We start from the raw sequence: 25,606 nt of genomic DNA on the forward strand, positions 1-25,606 counted from the left end.
AGTGGCCACCTGTGCATATTCCAAGCCCATTCGTGATATTTCCTCACAACTAAAATACATGGTCAGTAGTTTTGAGCAGCTGCATCCAAGCCTTACATCAAGTGCAATGCAAAGTGATGTAAAGCTTGCTGTCGATGGACACTTAAGAGTACGGATGTGTTCTCTGGAGTGACGAATCACACTTCTGATGGACAAGTCTGGGTCTGGTGGTTGCCAGGAGAACATTACTTGCCTGACTGCATTGTCCTAAGTGTGAAGTTTGATTGAGGGGGATTGTAATGTGGGGTTGTTTTTTAGGGTCCTTTCCTGTCCCAACATGACTGTGCACCAGTGTATAAAGCAGAGTCCTGACCTCAACCCAATGGAACACCTTTGAGAAGAGTTAGAATGACTGCAAACTTTCTCACCCATCGTCAGAAAATAAGCTTCTGAAATATGTTTCTTGTAATTTAGGTTTTTATGGTTAATAAAAACATAATTATGTGCAAATTAACATTTCACAGAAGGTAATCATGCGTTATAAATATCCGGCCCTTAACCTGAAATGAGTTTGACACCCCTAGTTTATTTGATAAGAAGCTGTGCAAGAAGCGAGATAATGTTGAAGGCTTCAATTGTATTTAATGTGTAAAACTATTTTTTGAGTACAGGAGATGAGATGAAGAGATTAAATGTTTTTCTTTTCCTATTGTCGTGATGTGTGGTAGAAGTGTCATGCTGTGCTCTCCTGTGCCTGCTGTTGATGAGATTTCTACCTCACGTTTACACCCAGTGATGTTCTCACTCACACTTACACGTATTCAATCTCTCCTCAATATCGCACATGAACATGTGCATGCTTTTCCAGCAGAAATTCACCCAGCACACCATTATGCATGCAGAAAACCTGAATGATTTCATTCATAAATATATAACATTTATAAACTGTAAAATAAAATATGTGCATTCCAACGCTGCATCAAACACACTGCCCTCTTTAGGTCTGGATGAGTGTTTTACACTAAACAGATTTAGTTTATTTTGTTGTTTTTATTCAGCTGCATTTCAATCATGCTTCACAGTATATTCTTTCTCATTCTCATCAATCACATTATTGTTTTATGTATTCTGATGAATTTGATTGACAGCTTCACTCTTCACAGCTGCAGATAATACAAAAGCATTCATACTGGATATTCACAGACATTTTTACTACTGCATTACTATAGAGCACTAAAAAAAGATGCTTTTGTAACTCAAAAGTCTGACTAGTGATGTATTCTTCTGAGTCGAACTCAGAAGCTCTTGTAGCAGCATAATAAAAAAGTTGAAAAAAGAGAGATTTTTTATTCATATTAAAACTTTAAAAAGTCCAGAGACCCACTCCTGCCTATTTTAAAATAAGATTCTAAAAAATAGGATTACTATGCGCTGCATTTTTAGGGACATACATTTCTGTATTTGGCTTTGTTTTCCAATTTGCATAAATAGGGCTGGGCGATTAGTTGTAAAATAATCTAAATTGTTATTCAGAACCTATAATGAATCTAATTTTCCTAGGTCGATTTTATCAGTTATTTTCCCTACTGTGTGTGGAGTCACGTGACCATGCTCTGTTAAGGCAGATTTATATCGAGAACATGCGTATCGTCCAGTGCAGCATTTGCACGGCTGCATATTCACGCACCTTTAAAAAATGTAACTACACATGGCGAAGACACGTAGCGCAAGCTCTGTGATTGGTCACTTTGGTAGAGTTGACACACATGGGTAGTGCGAAGAGCCTTAATGTAGCTTCTTGTACATTGAGGTAGTGTTCAGGAAAAACAAAACCTACGTGAAGAAACTCGACACAGAGGAACAAATAAAACTGCTGCCATCTAGCATTTTAGAAGTGTTATTGCTGAGCAACACAAACAGCACGCAGAAGTATATCAATGCAAGGCAAGGCAAGCACCGTGGGCCACGGCGATCACTTGATGCAGATGTAAAAATCTGCCTTTAAAGTCTGAGGCTGATTTATTCTTCTGCGGCCAATTTGCAGCCACATACTCTCTGGTCATGTAAGATGATGGACCCATTCTTGAACCTTACTTACACTAAATTGATGTAAGCTGTGCCAGAGATGCCTTGAGACGGCATATTTTTCATTACATTCAAATTATTATTTACATTACATTATTTACATTATTTACAAAACGTGCTGGATAAGTTGATGGTTCATTCCGCTGTGGTGACCCCAAATTAATAAAGGGACTAAGCCGACAAGAAAATTAATGAATGATTTAAAATATTTGTTTTACAGAAGATGCAAGATATGCAACCCAAGCTCATTCTGAAAACGTAGCCCCGTGGACGTTTCTGGAGACCGCGATTTATGTGGCCGGAGGTACGTATGGCCGCATTTGGTTTTTTTGAGCGTATTCTACGGGGCGGTGTGACTCCGCTCCTCTTTTTTGCGCTCGCCGGCTGTGTTGGCTCACCTCCGTGTGGAGGGCTTTCCCACTGCAACCAGTTTGTCCGTTTAGCTCGTAGTGTTACGTCGGCGGAGCGGAGGCCCGGAGGGGGAGGAGCCAGCCGCGGCGACATTCAAGTCCGGGGAAGAGCGGTTCTAGAAATCAGGTAAGATGAAAAACAGAACCAAAAAATAAAAGCGAACGAGTTTGTAACGGGGCGAGAATGTGGCGAAATCCGAAAACGCGGTTAAAATCGGACAAGGGCTTTTGCTTTTCTTTTCTGGATGGCTTTTGTAAATTGTCGCTTGGGTTTAGGGAAGGAGGAGGAGGAGGGTGGCTGGACTGGCCGATTGGCCGATTGGCGTGTGAGACGCGAAAAAGCGCACAAAGGCGAAAACTGCACAAATAGAAGAGTTACTGCTTATTTTCTACTTTTAATTTGAAAAACATTGAAAATAATTAATTGTGTATCCAAAAGTCAGAGTTATTAATGTTCACTTTCTATGAGAAAAAAAATGACTGTTATTTTTGAACATTGATGTTCAATAAATAATCATAGATAGTAGATAATGTGTGCTTCCTTTAATGATTTTAAAATCAAGTAATGCATGCTTCCTTCAAAAATCTTAGACTTGTTATATGTGAGCATGTTTCCTGTAAAAAACTTGTCAGTGAAGTATGAAGACAAAATAATCGTATATTAATCTTAATCGAGTTAAAATGTTCAATTAATCGAGATTTTGATTTTAGGCCAAATCGCCCTGCCCTATTCATACCTGAAGTTAAAAAGTGAATTTGCAGTTGCAGTAAAAATTGAAAAGCAGTTTGAACAATAACACTCAGACATTGTGTATAATCTACCAATCGTGACCCGTGTTAAGGTGTGATTTACAGAGAAATGCAAATATGCCTATACATTAGATGTGTTCATTCAAGTGATGCTGCTCAGACTGATTGTTGTATGACATCAAAGTACCCTGAGAGTAAATCTAAAATGTCATACAACCATTAGTCTATGCAAATCCAGCCACAGAAAATATGGCATATACAGTATGTTCACCCTGAAAACACATGGATAGTGAGTTGGTTCATTCTATTCTGTAAGACCAAAAATAAATGAACACAAACAGCATGAAAGAACAATTTAATAGAGTTTAAAAATTTTACTTATTTTCGGGTAAAAAAACTGAATTTTTAGCAATATTACTCTTGACGAGATTAGCTGCTCATGAAACATTTCTTATAACTGTATTATTTTGAAAAAAGTTGTGCTGTCTAATATTTTAGTGGAAATTTAAATATAGTTGTTAATAATTAATATAGTTGTAAAAATATAGTTGTTAAATAATTTTACTGTCCCTTTTGATGTGTATTCACGATCAAATTGAATGTGTCCTTACTGAAAGTCATATTCTTTTTTCTTCAAAACACTTACTAAACCAAAATCAATAAGCAACAGTCTACATATTTATTAATGGAGGCAAAATCGCACTGACTTTTACTGTACAGCAGCCTCTTTCACCCACCTACATAGACCTCTGATTGGCCAGTCAGACTAGTTTGTGCTCTGTGATTGGTCAGTTGTACCTGGTACCAGCTGTATGCCCGGTCTGAAGGGTTGATGAGCAGCGTGAGGATCTTGGCTTTGGGAAGGAGAGCAGCGGCTCGTTTGGGCGTCTCCTCTGATGGAAAGTAATTTGCGCTTTTCTCAAACAGGAAATCGGTGCTGACATTAGATGGAACTGGAAAGAACTCCATATACCTTTGAGAAAGAGGTGTATCGAGTTAGAGGAAACTCGCACAAAGACAAATGCACACACAAGCAGACGTGTCATTCACTGTGGGACATTTTGTCATAGCAGATTTTGTCCTGTACACTTTATAACCCAGCTTGAGGCGGAAATATATCTGGGTCAATGACAAATACAAATGTACAAGATAGAAAAATAAAAAAAAATAAATAGGTAAAAAAAATACCCAGTAGTTTAACCATCAAAAAAGTAATGACATGATGTGTGGTTGGGGCAAACAAGCAATTATAGTCACAAATTATACATTAGTTTGTGCAGTTTATTAGTTTGTTGTAATTTGTTAAAATAATCCCTTGTTGTGTGTAAATTGTGGCCACTCTGTACTAATGGTTCCTTCATTTTAGTTATATTGGAGCCATGATTTAATTTGAAACAAGGGAACTAATTAACACAACGAACCAAAATGAAGGAACAAATTAATCAGACAAACTAATAAGTCAAGGGAACAAATTCACAGGTCACTGCCACAATACATTTTTCTCCCAAAAAACATGTGTATAGTTATTTTCCATCCAGCCACCCACCCACCCATCCACCCATCCATCCATCCATCCATCCATCCATCCATCCATCCATCCATCCATTCATTCATTCATTCATTCATTCATTCATTCATTCATTTTTTTTCGGCTTAGTCTCTTTATTAAGGGGAAACCCACGCAAACTCCACACAGAAATGCCAACTGACCCAGCTGGGGCTCGAACTAGCAACCTTCTTGCTATGAGGTGATTGTGCTACCCACTGCATCATCGTGCTGCCTCCCATATATAATAATAATGATGATAATAATAATAATAATAATAATAATTATTATTATTATTATTAATGGTTATTATTATTATACCCATAATAATAACCATATTAACAATAAACCATATTATTATTATACCCATAATTAAAACCATATTAATGGTTATTATTATTATTATTATCAATATTAATAATATGAGTAGCAGTATGTATATTTTGTACATTTATTAGTAAATTATTTAGCAGACTTATAAAAAAAAGAGTCATGATAGGGCAGACTAATGCATGTAACTGTCTGTATTAAGGAAGACATTATCACTAGACCAACAATTTATAATAGTTCTTCAGCTGTTGATCCATACATTAATCTGCTGACCTACAAAAGCTTGAGCTTAATAGCAGCAGATGCAGAATTGAAGTTATCAAATTAAATATGCCACAAGTTCACTTAAGCACTTAAATGGGTCAGTAAGAATAATTGCTCCCTCGAATCATTATGCAACGAGTACTTAAGCTGAATAGCAATTCAAACAGAAATAGATCTTTTCTTTACATGATTGCTTTATGTAAAAAATATTCTTTGTGCTATTTTAATGTTGACTTAGATTATATATATACAGTCTGATCCCCAAATCAATATATTAAACAGAATACTTCATCAAAGCAAAGTGAGACCATGTCAAATTATTTGTCACAACCAAATTAATATTCCTAATCAGGGTCTACAACTAACCTGCTACACCTGCCAATGCCCAAAAGCATCATAAGCCTATGTAAATCATAACAAATGACCATACCACTGAATTTAATGTTGTGGTCTGTTTCCCAATGTTACATAATTGAAAATCAGCATAGATTACGAGTTCTTTGACGTTATTGTTAAATCCATTGGCAGATTGCACCTATTATTTGTTTTTACGTGCAGTGTGATTATAATTTTCTTTTTAATATTGTACTTTATAAACAATTTAAATTTAATTAATTAATTATTTTTTAAATTAATTAATTTTTAATTATTTTTAATTAATTTCTAAATGAAGTAATTAAAATAGGCATAAAATAAACAAATAACCAAACAAAAAAAAAAAAAACTGAAAAAAGTAATGGTGGAAATTAGCTTCAAAGACTAGAAAAGACAGAAATAAACAAACAAAAAAAATTGTCAATGACTTGCTGACATTCACAAAAACCAGGACATTTCTTATACACGACATCCTTTTTTTAAACCTTAGATTTTTTGTTTATTTTTTGTTACCCAGGTTGAAAACATTGTGTTAACAGAAAGTAAATCATATCAAATCACCTTCTCAACCAAAGCTAACCAACTTTAATACAAGAAGTTGCTAGGTAATTGGCAAATAACCAACCCAGGCTCATTGGAAATATGTGACTTGGACTACATTTTTATGATCCGACAGAAATGTACCCTGGACTAATTCCCTGGTCCCAATTGAATTTTTGTACCCTTCCCCCTTCCCTTGGCCCTTGAAACAGAATGTGAAGGGAAAGGGCTTAAAAATGTATCCCTAAGAAATAGGACACCACTACAGCATCTGCACAATTCATCATATGTCATCGCAATCTCTTACTTCATATGAGATCTGACGATCACGACTGCTGTAGTTATTCCAGTTGCGTTATTTTTTTTGGTATTTATCTTCAGGAAATCACTGAAGGCATTTGTCATGTTATCATAACAATATAACGTGGCAATAAGATCGCAACTGTACTGTGCATTTACACAGTGGCCATGTTCATCTATGTAAACACACAAAAACAACATTAACATTATAGCAGACACTGTAAAAATGTCATTCCTAGCCACTAGACTTTTCTGACAGGGTATTCCAGTGTAATCGAGTGACAAAATGTTGTTCTATACAGGAGTTATTATTAGGAATTATAGTTAGCGAAGTTTAGCGTTTATTTTAGCATGTTTTTTAAAGAATGACGATGAACGCAGTTATGAATGGTAAAAATAAGCCTATTTGTTGTAAAAATTCATAATAATGACAAAAAAACAAAACTAATTTGTACATCTTCTTACTTTCGTGTGCAGCCATGCTGCCGTTGTTGCTGGTGTATTCTGGGAATTTTTTTTACCCCTTGGTTTCGAGTGTGGTCCTGAAAAATCTCAGTTTCAAGGGGTATCTACCCCTTCCCCTTAGACCTACATCTTCAAGCTAAAGAGAATTGGGACACCTCTATTCCTTCACGTGAACACACAAAAATAGGGGTAGGGGTAAGGGCTAAGGGGTAGAGCTGAGACTCATGTCAAATCTTCTTGACAGTTTTTGATTTTACAAGTCCAGTAGAGGGCACCATGTACAATTTTGACGATTTCAAATACATACATGTAACTGTGACATGTTTTATCATGTGTGCCAATTCTTGCAAATCCCATCGAGGCAACTGTGTACATTTCAAGTGTACATATTAACATTCTTCCCGTGCCCCTTTTCCTAAACCCAACCGATAGTGTTCATAATAGCAAACTAGAACAGAAAAACAATCATGGCCATGTACTCCAATCTCACTCTGCTTGTTTTGGGTTTCATTTTACATGGTTTCTAGAACCATTCTACAACTGACTCGAAACCCCAGTCTGCTCTGCCTTAGTTCTTAAGTCTGGCACTGTTCGCAGTGAGCTACAGAGCAAACCAGTTGAGATTATTGCACACTGAATTCGAAATTTTTGTGCGTAATTTCAGCACGTTAAAAAATAAATTCAACCTCATGTTGTGTGAATCGTATTGACACACTGCCTTTGAAACTTTTGCTGTCATAAAAAAATTCTAACCGTGTTCAATTTTTTTCTGCTTTTCACATCCGAAAAAGCTTTTTTTTTAGAGGTGTTTTGATAGTTCAACGTCACCAAACAAACAAAAAGCTAAATACAGAATGCCGTCATTTTCCCAATGAACCTGTGTTGCAAATAGCACATCCTCATAACTCACCAACACCCATTGTACTTGCATTTAATGCATGGTGAGGAGTATTAATTATGGGCCCTGTTCATGATCCATGTTATTTCCACCAGTGCATATTACACCCAAAACGACAAAGTGAAACCCGCATCAAAGTGTTTTTACACCCACCAGTCGATGCCTTTATGGTAGTTGTTGGTGTTGAAAAACTGAACCTCCTCAAATGTTTTGACACTGGGGAAGTTGCTGGAGATAAAGGGATGCATGATCAGGAAGAGGTAGAGAGCCGTCGTGCCTGAAGAGAGAAAGAAAGAGAGATGAACGGAGGGAGCAGCAGGGCCGGAAAGAAAAGAAGGAGGTGGAGAAGTAAATCAACGAGTCCTTCCCCTGCTAATGATGAAATTATATGTGTAGCTGATAGCGCTGAAGAGAAACATTTCGGGCAGGGAGACTCAGCCCACAGACCGAGAAACTAAGAGACATGGGATCAATACGCCATTTACCTTATGGATTTTTTTCCCTTGTGTGTGTGTGTGTGTGTTGTGAGTTTGTGATATAGCAAGAAAGAAGATGAGTGCAGAGAGGAGAAGTGTTTAACAAGACAGTGTCTTGACACCAATCAAAATCTTACAGCCCCAAAACAGCACTCTGTATTTTCCCTTTTCTACCCCCCTCAGGCCTCTTGGGATGCGTCTGTATTGTTCTCCTCTAGAGCTGAACGCCCGTAGTTGCACTTTCATCATTTCTAGCAGCACAAGGTGAGATATGAAGCAGGATCAAGGGGAACAGCGAAGCGAGAAGATACGTGAACACACACTCAGAGCTTTGAAGCTCCGCCAAGGAGAAGAGGGAAGAAACACGCTCCTGTAACAGAGCAACAGAATTACCTGTCTTCTGAGGCCCGACCACCATGAATTTGGGCAGCCTGTCGCAGGTCTTCTCTTTGGACCAGATGTCCTTATGCCGTTTGTCATCGCATGGGTTCTAGAACACAATGTGGTGAATGAGCTGAGGGATAAAGTTCAAGCAAATCAATATGTGATCTGTAAACAGGAGCAGAGATAGAGGACAGGTCAGGGTCTGGATGACTGCAGTGTATGGATCTTCATCTTCAGAGATCGTTTGACAGATATTAATGGTTATTCTTATGCCCTGTTTGGACGGGATTGGTTTTCTGTACATATAGTATTTCTGCAATGCAACTGTTCTTGCCGACGTCTGTAAGAACCTTCAATTTACACTTGATAAGCAGTTTATGTTAAAAAAAACTTAATATGAATGTATCTAAAAAATGAGCATAACAGCTGTTGAACACTTTTATTGAGCATAGTTGTAAAATATATATTAATAAGAGCAATTGCAAATATGGCTTGAGAAAAAAAAACCCCAACATACTCCATGTTTGTCTCTGTGTGGAGTTGTAAAGGTCATATTTTTATTTTCTGGCTTTTCATTGGTCAGTGTCCTCTTGAGACACATGGAGTGGCTCATGTACAATGCTAATTTTGTACATGGATTACAGGCTGCAGAGAGCAGGCAAACATACCAGTTTGCAGAAGTATGGCTTTTATTTGTTGCCATTTTTGAGAACATTTTGTGTTGAAATAAACCAATAAAAATAAACAAATAAACTAAAATATACAGTTGAAGTCAGAATTATTAGCCCCCCTCCCTGTTTATTTTTTTCCCAATTTCTGTTTAACCAAGATAATATATTTTCAACACATTTCTAAACATAATAGTTTTAATAATTCATTTCTAATAACTGATTTATTTTATCTTTGCCAAGATAACAGTAAATAATATTTTACCAGATATTTTTCAAGACACTTCTATACAGCCTAAAGTGAAATTTAAAGGCTTAACTAGGTTAATTAGATAAACTAGGCAGGTTAGGGTAGTTAGGCAAGTCATTGGGCTAATAAATTTATCCCTAAATTTGTTTTTTTTTTAAATGTAAAACTGCTTTTATTCTAACCGACATAAAACAAATAAGACTTTCTCCAGAAGAAAAAATATTATCAGACATACTGTGAAAATGTCCTTGCTCTATTAAACTAAATTTGGAAAATTAAAAAAAAAAGAAAAAAAATTCAAAGGGGGCTAATAATTCTGACTTTTCAGAATTACATTTAAAAATGTACATTTAAAAATAATTTTCTTTGGTTCACCAAAGCTGCATTTCTGTTATCAAAAAAATACATTCATTTATTCATTATTAATTTATTTATTAATCAGTAGTACCTTTCTAGCTGAAACCCATCACTGGGAAACACTTATATACTCTTGCATACACATACATACACTATGGACAATTTAGCTTATTCAATTCACTTACAATGCATGTCTTTAGACTTGTTATAGAAACTGAAGCAGCTGGAGGAAACCCACGCAAACACTGTCCACACAGAAATGCCAACTGACCCAGTCGGGGCTCGAACCAGCAACCTTCTTGCTGTGAAGCGATTGTGCTACCCCTTGCACCACCATGACACCCCAAAAAAGTACAATAAAGGTAACATTATGAAATATTATTACAATTTTAAATACATTTCTATTGAACAAATGTAAAAATGCAATGTATTTTTTTGATGGTAAGGCTGAATTTACGGCATTGTCACTCCAGTTCTACAATGTCACATGACTTTTCAGAAATTATTCTGATTCTGATTTGGTGCTTAAGAAATGTTTACTATCTTTAAAAATTTTTTAAATAGTTGTGCTGTTTAATTTATATACAATATTTTTGTATGCATTTATTTAAGATCATTCATTTTGTTTTTCGGCTAAGTTCCTTTATTAATCTGGGGTCGCCACAGTGGAATGAACCACTCACTTATCCAGCATATGTTTTACACAGTGTATGTACTTCCAGCCAAAACCTATTACTGGAAAACATCCATACACACTCATTCACACACACACTCATACAGTACGGTCAATTTTAGCATACTCAATTTGCCTGTACTACATGTCTTTAAACTTGTAAGGGAAACCGGAGCCCCCGGAAGAAACCCATGCGGACATGAGGAGAACATGCAAACTCCACACAGAAATGTCACTTGACCCAGCCAAGGCTTGAACCAGTGCTGTGAGGCAAACGCACTACCCACTGCGTCATCGCTCGCCTATTTTCAAGATCATTTAACAACATTTAAAAGACCAGCATTTAGTTGAAATATAATTAAACTTTTCATTTTAGTTCCCTTAAATAATTCTATTGGAAGGTAAAAAAAAATCAAGAAATGTTAATCTGATTTAAAATAGACCTATTATAACCCTTTTTACAAGATGCAAAATAAGTCTCTGATGACCCTAGTGTGTGTTACAGTGTGTATATAAAGTTTCAGCTAAGAAAACCCCACAGACAATGTTTATAACTCTTTAACACTGCCCCTTTTAGGCTTTGATCCTATTTATGTAGTTTTGGCAACTGCTTTAAATTCAAAAGAGATTGGGCTCCTAGCCCTGTTTTACAAAAAAGTGGTGCTACAAATGCCTATGTGCCAGCATAGTGGCAGATTCAAAAACAAAAAGTCATATGCTAATGAGGGAGAGATCATAACTAATGTAAATGGGACTTTGATGTTTCTGCAGACTGTTTTTAGAAAGTGTGATTATAATTTTTTTTTTTATTAATACATATTTACCATTAGAAGCTGGTTATATGCACAGACTGTTGCCACATAACTGTACTTAAATTTTTTGTAAAAGTGTTTTTTGCACAATAGGTCCCTTTTACATAAAATAGTGAATATGGTCAAAAGACATTTAGTGTCTCTCAATCATGACTGACCTGCCACAGCGGGTTTCTCTGCTCCGGGAAGAGTGTGAAGTACTTGTGCGCGAGCTGCAGTGGAGGAAGTGTGTGCAGCCTCAGGTTGGTCCAGCATTTCAGGAAGTTTGCCAGATTAGTGAACGTATATAATCCCAAGCGGTCGTTCCCATAGTTGGAGAGATGAGTCATAAATATACTGATCTGCAAAGAGAAATAAAGATAGAAACTTAGTATTCATTCAAAAATAAAAATAAAAAAGCCACAAGATGTGGATGTGATCTTAATTGCAATACCCTAGTTCATCCTGTAGGAAGCAGTATTGTGTATATTAATATTCAGGTTAACATTCAACCTTTGCTCCTTCATTGTACACTTTCCTCATAAGAGAGAAATCATTAAATACAAATTGACCCACATTCATCCATATACAGTAAGTGTGTTATTTGCATTAATTTGCGCATGATTTCATGTATCAGACAAGTGTTGTAAATGGCCCAGCCGATGTTAAGGAGATGTTGATGATTTGGTTTGCTGGCAGTCTTTGATAAAGGCTAAATGTCGCCTAGCAACCCTATACATGCACCAGGGTGTGCTGATTTCCAGCGCCAGGCCCTTTATGGGGCGGTTCAGAGCACCCCTGGGGCACATTCAATTACTGCAGGCCGATCAGCGCTCTTTCATATGAGGTATAAGCCCAGCGGATGCGTCCACTTCATGTGGAGTCGGGCTGTAATTCTGATGTAATCCACTAGAGTAAGGTCACTCGCGGACAGTGTCTGTGGAGATCAGGATCAATACAATTAACAAGGGTCTGCTGAGAGAAAAGAGAAGATGAGAGGAGTGAGAAGGGAAAGACAGGAGGAAGAGGAAGAGTGAAGAAGTTTTATTGGGTCTCTATGCTTGACTGGTTTAGTAGGTTGCATTGCATGAGGAGAGGAGAGGAGAGGAGAGGGAATATGTGGCCTAGTTTAAAACAGCCACTGCCGATAATGCCAGGCGGGGCCGTCGCTGAAATTCAGCCGACCCGGGACAAAGTTATGTGTCGGTCCACACTTGCCCAGGTGCAGTGAGTTGCATTATGAAATAGAGACCCTCAGGGACCCTCCTCATCAGTGTTCGGGACAACATTCCCTGTTGTCTCTCCTCAATGACGTTCCTGAAGCTATAGGCATCCTTCACCTGCGTAATAAAATGCACATACTTTATAAACCTAGGAGATAATAAGCTTGACTTATTTATTTTGTTTGTGTTTTACAGCTGTTTATATTTATTCATTAGCAGTCTTCCCATACTGGTCTGTAAAGAACAGTACAAAGAATTCCATTAAACACTGACTTTAACAGGAAAGTATAGTAATCACAGCTGTGTCTCAAGGACAAACATTTTAAAATAAGTGGATCTTTGTAAAATAGGGTGGACCTCAGCACTTACTTTTAAACTACAGTACATCATTTTGAGATAGAAAAAACTGATGCAAAATTTGGTGCCATGAAATGGCATTATCAGTTTTGGCAGAAAGAGAAAAAGGTCAAAAATAAGAGCTATATTTTTGTTTCTGGTGAATGAAATAATGTGGTTTTAATTCATTTAATTAATTTATTCCTTGAAATAATTCAGCAAGTACATGTGCAAACCAAATAAAAATCACTATATATAGTTTAAAACACATTTCATATAAATTTTATTTAATTTTCAGTTATTTTTCACATACTTTTATTGTACAGCATATGGTATATGCCATGTCTAAAATTAATGAAGATTAATGAATGAATTAATAAAACAAACAAATGAACAACTGAAAAAAACGATGCAAAATTTGGTGCCATGAAATGGCATTATCAGTTTTGGCAGAAAGAGAAAGAGGTCAAAAATACGAGCTACAAAGATATGCTTAAATTGAAAATGAAAATGTGCCCTGGTAATAACAGATAGAGAAACATAACAGATTCATGTATTCATGGGCTCAAATAAAATAGGATAGAGAAAAAAAAGGGAAAAAAATAGAGAACAAGCAAAAGCAGAACATTCATTCATTCACTTTCTTTTCGGCTTAGTCTCTTTATTAATCTGGGTTTTACACAGCGGAATGAACCGCCAACTTATCCAACTTATTATTTCTTAAAACAAGACAATATGTTTTGCTTGTCTAGAAAAATCTTGATTTTAGATATTTGGACCAGAAACAAGACAAAAACCTAAGTAAGAAAAGCATTTTTGCAGTGTGCCCTTTCAGCTGCAACCCATCACTGGGAAACATCCATACACACTAAATCACACACATACACCACGGACAATTTTAGCCTACCCAATTCACCTGAACCACATTTCTTTGGACTGTGGGGGAAACCGGAGCACCCGGAGGAAACCCACGTGAACGCAGAGAGAACGTGCAAACTCCACACAGAAATGCCAACTGGCCCAACTGAGGCTCGAACCATCGACTTTCTTGCTGTGAGGTGACAGCGCTACCCACTGCGCCACCGCATCGCCCAAAAGCAGAACAATATATAACATAAATAATTAAATAACACATTTCTCTTATTTTATTTATCTTAAAAACACAAATATTACTCAAAAGATGGGTATTCCAATAACACACACCACTTGCAGACAGCACACAATAACTTCCATTAGTGTAACTTAGCAATACTTTTTTTTTTTTTTTTTTAACATATAAATGATATAATTTAAGTTATATTAGCAGCTTGGAGAGTACTGGAATTAGCATGCAAGCTAACAAATTACTCATTATGTTCTCATTCACTATAGCAATGCTGTCTTTCCCATACATTTCCATTTGTGGCAGTCCAGTGAGTTTTCATATGAATGTATATTTGAAGGCTCCTCCAAAGTGCTTCAGAGAATTCCAAAAGTGCTGTTTTCTACAGTTTTTTTTTTTTTCAGAAAACACACAAACACACAATGGAGAAAATTTGGTTGTGATAATTGGTTGCGATGCAATGTGTATTCTGGCATATACACACAAAACTAGGCAAAATTGCTTAATCTGACAAAGTAATCAACATTAAAACCGACCGGAAATAACTGTCGTCGTAATAGTTTTATTAGTAGTAATAGTCGTCGTCTTCAATAACTCACTACAGTTTAAATCTTTTTTTGATATATGAAACCATATTATATACACTCAATAAATAAATTAATTAATAGTCGTTGAAGTAGTAGTAGTAGTAGTAGTAGTAGTCCTTGTAGTAGTAGTAGTAGTTGTCATCATTGTAGTAGTATTCATCGTAATAGTTATAGTAGTAGTAATAGTCGTCGTCTTAAATAACTCACCACAGTTTAAATCGTTTTTGATATATGAAACAATATTATATACACTCAGTTAATTAATTAATTGTCATTGAAGTAGTAGTAGTAGTAGTAGTAACAGTAGTAGTAGTAGTAGTAGTAGTCGTCATAGTAGTAGCCATTGTATTAGTCGTAGTAGTAGTCGTTGTAGTCATCGTAATAGCAGTGGCGCCCCCAGAACATTTTCTTAGGGGTGGCCAGAAGAGGCCATATCAAACCCTGGGGTGGCACATAAAATATGATGAGTTCAGAGTAATGTTATATTTTTGTTTCTGGTGAATGAAATAATGTGGTTTTAATTCATTTAATTAATTTATTCCTTGAAATAATTCAGCAAGTACATGTGCAAACCAAATAAAAATCACCATATATAGTTTAAAACACATTTCATATAAATTTTATTTAATTTTCAGTTATTTTTCACATACTTTTATTGTACAGCATATGGTATATGCCATGTCTAAAATTAATGAAGATTAATGAATGAATTAATAAAAAACAAATGAACAAACTGAACAAAAGGCGTTACTGTATTCACACACACACTCACTATACAGACCCTAATAATATCATTTATCCATATTCCTTTTTTAGCCACAGCATTATTAATACAGCTTCTTCTATTGACGCACCTCAAGATAAATATTAAATTGCCATTGCTGTCTATTGAAGATGTGTGCATGCTGTCAATGATGATCGGGGAGGGGGAGGGGCAGTGAACCAGCTACATCAGTGGCACCAATTATTCAACGATAATTTAGTGGCTGCTATTTATTTATTAAAATATTGGGAATTTATGTGAGTATATTTCAATTAATAATATCAACAGCAAAATCATATTAGGGTGGCCACAGGGGTGGCCAGAGTTTACCCCTGTGGCCAGTTTACCTGCATAATAGTTGTCGTCGTACTAGTAGTAGTAGTCATCGTCATCCTAGCAGTAGTAGTTGCGCCACCGTGACGCCCAATAATATTAAAAAAAAAAAATACAATTACTGATCCCAAACTTTTTAACAATATAATACAATATTAAAGCGTAAAGCACAATAATAAATGCATACATGTAATGCTGTTAACATGCAATAGTGTAAATAATGACAACAACAATTATCTAATTACTTTACAAATATTCAAATTGCCAAAACATCATCGCTGGTAATAGTAGACAGACAAAGTCTATCAAAAGTTACACACACAATTGAATTAGGCATCCACAAATTTGAGCCGAACTTCAGCCCTGACATCAATTCATTTTCCATAAAACCCTTAGATTTATCACGAAATGAGATCTGCTGCATTATACATCTGTTTATTAAATTGAAGGTAAAAGAGAAGAGTGAGATCCATTAGAACAGACGGTCTCCTGCAAGCTGAAAGTGTTTTATAATCAGCCAGGATCTGGCTGGAGCGTGTAATGGACTGAGTATCAGGGCCTGAGTGTCGCTCCCTCAGAAGGTTGCAGTGGATGTGTTGGCGGAGCGGCACTGCCAGCAGCCTTTGATTGATGGATGGGATGCTGGGTGACCGTGAGCAGGGCGGGGAATATTTATGGGATAATGAGACAAGTTTAGCAGCTTCTGTCACACTGGCATGCTTTATGCCATGCTGAAGTAACACACACTCCTGTGTACACACTCGTGGCCGCCGAATTCAATTTAACCCTCACGGGAAAACGAATGGGACCCGTGATATTAAAAAGATGTCAAGCATTATAAAGTATTTTGGTGGGATTGTGGTGAATGTTCGCCTTCGCTCCACACACATAAGAACACAGGCTTTTCTCATACGTACAACATCAATCTGACCACTGAACAAGTTCTGCTGTACCACAAACAGACTGATCAAGATATGATTTATGCTGCGCTTTCAGCAATCTATAACAAACACACACACACACACACACATATATAGGCTTTGTAAAATAGACACCAGAAGCAGCAACCCGTATACACACACAAGCACAGCCATGGGTCGTATGATTCATTTACCTAGCGCTAGCAGCCAGGGCACAGAAACAGAGCAAGCAAAAGAGGAAAAAGAGAGAGAGAGAGCGGGGAAAAAACATCTTTAAAGGATCTCAGGTCCAAAAGCATCTATCCTGCTTGTCCAACACACACTTGAGAATGCCAGCACAAGCCACCATTTTAACAGCTAAATTTGGACTACCTATTGAACATGCACACACACTCACACACACAGACGCAGCAAGAGGATCTAAAGGGTTCCAAACAGATGTTCCTTCTGGAAGAGGTTCAGGACCTGACAGAATTATAAATCACTAGCCTGGAAAAGACATGAAATTTTAACCAGCAAACACACATGCACTCACTATAACACACACACACACACACACACACACACACACACACACACACACACACACACACACACACACACACACACACACACACACACACACACACACACACAAACATGCACACGGCTCCAATTACTGCTGTTCACCTTCCACTGTGACTATGAACAATTGTACGGAACAGTGACGTGGCTGGAGTTTTGGAAAGATTAAGATACTCAAGATACTTAAACTGTGATGTGATGTTCATAAATATGACTTAATATTTTAATACTTAGTTATAATCTAATAAATACTGGTAAATTTCTCCCAGAACATCTATTCAATCATTTTTCTTCTTTTTAGTTTATTCATCAGAGGTCGCCACAGTGAAATGACCCGCCAACATATTCAGCAAATGTTTTACACAGCGGATGCCCTTCCAGCACTGGAAAACACCTATACACTCTTGCATACACACACACACACACACACTCATACACTATGCCCAATTTAGCTTATTCAATTTATTCTTGACCTTCTTGGTGTGGGGCGACAGTGCTAATCACTGAGCCACTGTGCCGCCTGTTTCAAACACACTACTGTTTAAATGAGGGTAAAATATGAAGCCACTGGATTACTGTGTTAAAAATGGATTAAAAATGTAATCCAGTTTTTGGGTTTGTCCATATTTTACTCAAATTTGGTTGGAAACAGCCCAGCATTTTAAAGATGGTCTAACTCTTGGACATTGAACTGGATTACTGTCAACTGAAATAAACCAGTGAAGAGAACATAACTTCACACAGAAATGCCAACTCGTCAAGTCAAAACTCGAACCAGTGACCTTCTTGCTGTAAGGCGGCAGTCCTAACCACTAAGCCACCCAGCCACCCTCTCCCAGAACATTATCTAAAAATTATATGTAACACTTTAATGAATCCTACAATGTTATGCTCTGCAGTTAAACAAAAAATACTAGTGATGCATTCAATTTCAATTGTTTTGTCATAAGCCCAGTACGAAAATAAGTTATTGGTCAATTATTTCTTTTTTAATTTTGTTGTAGTTATTCACAATTGATTTTTTAAAATGATGTCCTTCACCTCATGTGACACGCTGCATCGGAGGAAGGAAAAAGGATCCCATTGTAGTTCTTGATCTTTTTTTTTTTAAAGACAGAAGTAAAAAAATCATCACACTGCCACTTTTGATCTCGAAAGGCAATTTAACTAGACAATGTTTCGACCTACAAGGTCTTTATCAAGTCACTCAGAATATACAAGAGGTTAGGGATGGCCGAATATTCATTCCATATAAAACTAATAGTCCTCATTTCATTACTTGAGTCATTACATACAAAAATGTTGAACCAGTTATTCTTTTGCACAATGCTGTGAATAAATTAGAAAAGCAATTTATTCAATGTATTCAATGTCTTGTACTCAGATAGCTCACTAAATGCAGTGATGTCTAACTTTAATGTAGTTTTCAAATGGCTCTGCAAATAGTATATAGTGCTGTCTTAAACATTTTCAGGAAGTGTCTCCAAAATCTAACATTTTTGCATTGGAAAATATGTAGAGTATGTAAATATGTATAGACAGAGTAAACTGTCATAATGAAAACATGACAAAGCCATATGACTCTTATGAATGATATGATCTTATAAACAATGGTGTCAGGGCACTTTCATTGACACAAAATACTTGCTTTTGAGGAATGAGCTATTCATTTTAAGCAAGTGACATGCTTTTGCAGGTTATCAACTAGGTTTTGCAGTTTGTACTAATTGTTTTGAGAAATGCATTAACTGTTGTGTAAATGTAAATAGTGTTGTGAGAAATGCACCAAAGCCACTGAGAAAAACTGTAACAGAGGCTGTTTCTCAATTCCAAGAATGCAGAGAACGGACTTGTGTTCTTGTGGAGACCAGTCTTGATAGGTGTCCTTGGAAGAACTAACTCAGGAGAGCGTGAGGGCAGAGAACGTTCGAGGTTACTAAAGTAACCCTTCGTTCCCCGAGGAGGGGAACGGAAGCACTATAAGTGGATTTGATTTGTAAAATCCACGCATAGGGAGGTTCGGTTCAGAAGCTACTCGTCTGAAAGAGTATTGAACGGGCCAATTAAGAATGAATTGGCAGCGCAAGCCTGCGCAGGTGAGCGGCATAAGCAATCAACTGAGTATATAAGCTCACCTGGCGCCAGCAGACGCTATCCTTTTTAAGCTGAAGAGACTTTCAACAGCTAAGGGACAGTCATTATGGCGACGGAGTATAGTGCTTCCGTTCCCCTCCTCGGGGAACGAAGGGTTACTTTAGTAACCTCGAACGTTCCCCTTCGGGGGGAACTTCAGCACTATAAGTGGATTTGATTTGTAAAATCCACGCATTGGGAGCCCATTGAAAGCGCCATAATGACTGCACCTTACCAACACCCCCGATGAGGAGATAGTCAAGCAAGCGTGACGCACCCGCATCATGGGGGGCGCGGTCCTCCAACGTGTCCCTGGCCCTAATTTATCCTACTTCAACAGAAGTTTTACGGATTTAGATATATTTTTTGGGAAGTCGTGAGCATCTAGATAATTCTAGGAAAATACGACAGTACGTTGGGAAGCGTGCAATCCCGATAGGGAGGACGCTGCGGAGGCCATCCGTTACCCAAGGGGGGATAGATGGCAGAATTTACATATGGACTAGCCCTAAAAAGGGGGAGTACGCATAGCAAAAGAGTGGTTAGCGGGGAGGGAAGACACGGGTCCGCCCAGGGGGGGGGACTTAACCGTGGCTGAATAAGCATATGGGATCGCCTAGTGGGGACCACGCATAGCAGGCACCTTTACCCAAAACGCGGGCTGACCAGCGGGCAGACCTACAACGTAGTGGGCCAGCAAGTGACTCCTCCGCTGAGTCAGTGCTGGGGGCCACGGAGGAATCTGCAGGGCTCACCTGAGGGGGAACTTTACTGACAGATAAAAAGGCGCACGTATCTCCGTGTTAGGGAAAATGGCGCAGCAAGCGTGTTTCAACACCCTACCGAATTGTTTCCTCAATCACCAAGGGTTACCTAATACCCTTGAGGAAACCGGCTCCACTCGCAGATTGTAAAACCTTGCAAATGTGTTGGGTGTCACCCAGCCCGCAGCTCTACAGAAGTCTGTTAGAGGGGCGCCGCGTGCGCGCGCTCGAGAGGATGCGAAACTCCGAGTGGAGTGCGCACGCGCTCTCGGGGGACGCGGCTTATCTCGGCTCTGATAGTGAAAGAAAGGCATCCACAATCTAGTGGGAACTTATTTCGGTACGGCACTTCCCTGCTGCCGACCGTTATAACAGACGAAGAGCTGCTCAGATGATCTAAACTCTGAGTGCGGTCCGGATAATACGCAAAACGCGAACTGGACAATAAAGAAGGGCTGGGTCTGCCTCCTCCGAGGGCAGCGCTTGCAGGCTCACTACCTCGTATTAAAACGGAGTGGTAGGAACCTTGGGCACATATCGCGGGCGGGGTCTCAGGACGTGAGAGAAGCCAGCCCAATTACAGGCACGAGTCACTGACCGAAAAATGCCTCCGGGTCCCCGACCCTCTAATCGATATCAACGCGACCAGCAGAGCTGTCTTCAGGGACAGAAAGATACTGAGTCGAGGATCGAAGGGATCTGACGCGGCTTGTGTAGCGAGGGCGAGATCCTAAGAGGGCATGAGAGGGGGCGGGATGGATTAATTCGCTTAACGCCCCTGAGGAACCGGATGATGAGGTTATGCGTTCCCACGGTGCTGCCAGCCACCGCGTTATGAGAGCGGAGATGGCAGCCACGTAACCTTGAGTGTGGAGGGCGACAGCCTGCTCTCCAGCTTCTCTCGGCGTAAAGAAAGCACAACGCTGATCTGGCAAATTACGGGGGTCTTCTCAGCGAGAGACACACCATTCAGTGAATAGACTCCACGTCAGGGCATAGGCGCGCTCGGGGAGGGGGCTCTAGCCCGAGTGACGGTATTAGCCACCGCAATCGGAGGTTACCTAAGTCTTCCTCGCGTCTAAAATCTCTTCAAAGATCGGCGGGGGTGCCAGGTGGTGCCCTGTCCCTGAGAGAGTAGGTGCTCTCTCGAAGGGACTGCCAGGGGAGGGCTATCGCGAGGGAGAGCTCTGACATCCAGGTCCGGTTGAGCCAGAGGGGCGCAACCAGCAACCTGTTCCTCGTCCTCTTCCTGACCTTGCACAGTAACTGCGCGAGCAGGCTCACTGGGGGAAACGCGTATTTGCGCGTGCCCCGAGGCCAGCTGTAAGCCAGTGCATCCGTGCCGAGAGCACTCGGTCAGGGAAAGAACAACTAGCAATGAGCGATCTCGGGGGAAGCAACAGATCGATCTGGGCTTCCCCGAATCGCGCCCATATCAGCTGAACAGACTCGGGGTGGAGTCTCCATTCTCCAGGACGCAAGGCTGCCGTGAGAGCGCATCGGCTGCACGGTTGAGCTTGCCTTAATATGAATGGTGTGCAGCGATTTCAGCCGCGGATGACTCCAGAGGAGCAGACGGCGGGCGAGCTGAGACATGCGGCGAGAGCGCATACCCCCTATACGGCTGATATACGCCACCGCCGCCGTACTGTCCGTCCTGACCAGCACGTGTTGCCGCTCCAGCACCGGAAAAAAACGGTGGAGAGCGAGGAAGACTGCCAACAGCTCCAGGCGATATGCCAATGCAACTGGGTACCTTTCCACAGGTCCGCAGCCGCATGCCCGCAACGCACAGCCCCCCAGCCCGTGTTGGAAGTGTCTGCTGAAACGACAACAAGACTGGACGCCTGTTCTAGAGACACCCAGGCCTGTAGGAACGAGGGGTCGCTACAAGGGCTGAGGGCGCGGCGACACAGCGCAGTAACAGAGACTCGGTGTGCGCGCGCGTGCCATGCGCGTCTGGGGACTCGATCGTGAAGCCAGTGCTGAAGTGGTCTCATATAGAATAATCCGAGCGGCATGAAGCGGCTGCGGATGCCATATGCCCCAGGAGCCTCTGAAATAGTTTCAGTGGGACCACTATTTTACTGTCGAGCTCTCTCAGACAGTACAGCATCAGCTGAGCGCGCTCTCCGGAGAGGCGCGCTGCCATGGTGACCGAGTCCAGCTCCAGCCCGAGAGAAGAGATCCTCTGCACGGGGGCGAGTTTGCTCTTTTCTCGGTTGACCTGAAACCCCCACAGGTGGAAGTGCCAGAGCACTTTGTCTCTGTGCATAATCAACTGCTCCGAGAGAGGGCAAAAATCAGCCAGTCGTAAAGAAATTGAGTATGCAGATGCCCGCGAGCCGAAGGGGCGCTGAGGCACCCTCCGCGGGCTTGGTGAGGACCCGCGGAGACAGAGAGAGCCCGAAGGGGAGGGCTTTGTATTGCCAAGCTCGACCTTCAAACGCAAACCGCAGAAACTGTCGGTGGCGAGGAAGAGTGGAGACATGGAAATACGCGTCCATCAGGTCTAATGCTGCAGACCAACCCAGAGGACGAACGCACCGGAGGATGCGCTTCTGCGTGAGCATTCTGAACGGCAGCTTGTGCAGGCAGCGGTTCAAAACGCGCAGATCTAGGATTGGCCGTGACCCACCGCTCTTTTTGGGCACGATGAAGCGTGGGCTGTAAAACCCACCCTCCATCTCGGCTGGAGGGAGCGGCTCGATTGCATCCTTCGCCAGGAGGACAGCAATCTCCTCTCGCAAGACAGGGGCGGACAGGGGGCTGACCCTGGTGAATACACACCCGTGACTTGGGGGGCCGTTTCGCGAACTGAATCGCATAGCCGAGTCTGATTGTGCGTATGAGCCACCGCGAAGAGCTGGCCCGCGCTAACCAGGCAGGCAGAGCTCTCGCTAATGGACTCATCGCTACAATCGCTGACGTACCAGCAGTGGGGCAGCGCGGAGTGGGTGTGCTGATCCGGGAAGCTCGCGGGTCCCACGGAAAAGCTGGAGGTGAGATATTTGCTCTCACTCCAAACCCGAGCTCCGGAGGGGAGGCTCGAGGGGTGGGAGAAAGGAGACCGTCCTCCCAGCGCTCGTGAGCCACTGGCGAAACGCACCGAATCTGCAAGCTAGAAAGCATAGCGTCCCAGACTGGCAGATTTCGGGCTGTCACATCTGGGGAAGTGAAAAGTGCCCTTTCATAATGTTTTCATGGCAGTAAAAAGTGCCGTTGGAAATGGGGCCCCGCCCTCCAGCGGGGAAAGAGCAAGTTCCCTCTTCTCCAGATGGCCTGTCCCAGGGGCGCTTCGCGGTCCGTTGCCGGACTTAGCGGCGTTCTGGGCAGGGGGGCTGCCTGCTTCCGAGGTGCCCGACGCGCTCGCTTCGCCTGAGGCGTGTGCGGGGGCGGAGCAGCTCTCGTAGGCGGGCGCCTTCGGCGAGGAGCAGGTATGAATGGCACGGCGGGCGGAGCGGGCTACGGACCGCCGATAAGACATCACCCACCAACTGCTCTCTCACCGCCTTGAATTCCTGGGTGAATTCACAGACAGTGTCGCCGAACCTGGCTGGGGATATGGGGAAGTCAAGAAAGCGGACTTTGTCGACTTTGCGCATATCAGCCAGGGGTGGCGCTCCTGGACCACTAATGTGGACATCGTCCTCCCCAACGCACACGCAGCGGACTCAGTAGTCCGAAGAGCTAAGTCGGCGGCGGTGCGAAGCTCGTAAGCCTGGGTTGGACCCACCCTCGTGCAGCTCGGCCAGCGCCTGCGCTTGGTAACGCTGGTAGGTGGCTATCGCATGCAAGGCGGAAGCAGCCTGGCCCGCAGCTATGTAAGCTCTAGCTCCGAGGGAGGTAGATAACTTACAGGCTTTGGATGGGAGACGAGGCGGACCCCGCCAAGAAGAGGCGCCGCGCGGATTTACCGCCATCGCGCACTCAACCTGAGGAATCGCCACATACCCCCTGGCTGTTTCACCGTCAAGAGTGGTTAGGGTGGAGGAACACGCAGCACGAGCAGAAAAAAGTGCTTTACAAGACCGCGTGAGCCTACTGTGCACCTCCGGGAAGAAGGGAACGCCCCTCTAGTCGGTCCGGCCGCGGAGCTGGGGGATAAACCATCTCCAACCCACGGCCGAAGCAGCCCGGGAAAGCACGGCTAACATGTCCGTTTCAGGATCCGTAGTGACAGCGCTCACCAGCCCGAAGGGGGCGAGCGGGTCTGGATCATCATCGGACAATGAAAGCCCACCCTCCGATGCCGCGGTGGACATCTGGTCTCCGGTGTCATCGGGCGTAAGGGCTACCATCTGTTAGACGGATCGCTTCCCCCGCCCGAAGCTTGGATGGAGCGCTTAGAGGAGCGGGAGGTCCGCGGGCCCGTGGGCGACGGATTATCTCTCGCTGAAACCCTCAGATCTGCCCGAGTGCCCGCTGCAGAGCAGGGGACAACTGGGGTGGTTCACCCTTTTGCAAAGGCTAACCGCGATCTTGCGCAACAGTCATGGCATCGCAATGACGACATGAACTGCCCGCGAGCAGCGCATTAACATGCTGGACCCCCAGACATGTAACGCAATGCCCGCGCCCATCATCCGAGGACAGGAAACCACCGCATCCAGAAACGCACAGTCGGAGCGCCGTCCTGAAAAGGACGTGCTGCACGACTGTGTTGCTCTTTCTGTGAAGTTTGCAACTTTATACGCACCGCTCTGGAGGACCGGACCCAAAGAACGCCAGGCAAGGGAGAAACCCAGCTCGACCATCTGCCACTGCGTGTACACACTCTGGACCGGGAGAATGCTCTCGTTCGCTCAGAATCGCTGGTCACAGCAGGAGGAACCCTCATCGACTCGATCAGAAAGTCTCTGAAGCGAAAAGGATAGCGTCTGCTGGCGCCAGGTGAGCTTATATACTCAGTTGATTGCTTATGCCGCTCACCTGCGCAGGCTTGCGCTGCCAATTCATTCTTAATTGGCCCGTTCAATACTCTTTCAGACGAGTAGCTTCTGAACCGAACCTCCCTATGCGTGGATTTTACAAATCAAATCCACTTATAGTGCTGAAGTTCCCCCCGAAGGGGAACGTGTCTTCTGGGAAATGAGATGTTGCATTCTTCCTGATGGTCACATGACCTTCACGCGTTTTAAATGGTAAATTATTTAAACATTATAGCATTCATACAATGATGTACTTGTTCCCCTTTTCAAAATATATACTCTGCATAAAAAATTATAAATATACATTGCACAATATAGATAAAACAGATTTTAATACGAATTTCAGCAAACAAACACTCTTAATGTGTTTATTCCTTTATTAAGATGTTCATGGTAATGTTTACTTTCA

At 41.5% G+C, this 25,606-nt stretch overlaps 1 protein-coding gene across 2 annotated transcripts in view; it reads right to left on the bottom strand.

The window, feature by feature from the left end:
• ndst3 (N-deacetylase/N-sulfotransferase (heparan glucosaminyl) 3) overlaps nucleotides 1-25,606 on the bottom strand; it is a 411,370-nt gene that overhangs the window by 14,493 nt on the left and 371,271 nt on the right. For both annotated transcript variants that reach the window (XM_073950662.1, XM_073950659.1), the window contains exons 7-10: nucleotides 11,721-11,903; nucleotides 8,812-8,908; nucleotides 8,096-8,219; nucleotides 4,023-4,197 (exon numbers count right to left, since the gene is read on the bottom strand). In XM_073950662.1, the coding sequence (XP_073806763.1) occupies nucleotides 4,023-4,197; nucleotides 8,096-8,219; nucleotides 8,812-8,908; nucleotides 11,721-11,903 (579 nt within the window). The remainder of the gene's footprint in view (nucleotides 1-4,022; nucleotides 4,198-8,095; nucleotides 8,220-8,811; nucleotides 8,909-11,720; nucleotides 11,904-25,606) is intronic.

The sequence above is a fragment of the Danio rerio genome, chromosome 1, assembly GCF_049306965.1.
Source record: "Danio rerio strain Tuebingen ecotype United States chromosome 1, GRCz12tu, whole genome shotgun sequence".
Classification (NCBI taxonomy): domain Eukaryota; kingdom Metazoa; phylum Chordata; class Actinopteri; order Cypriniformes; family Danionidae; genus Danio; species Danio rerio.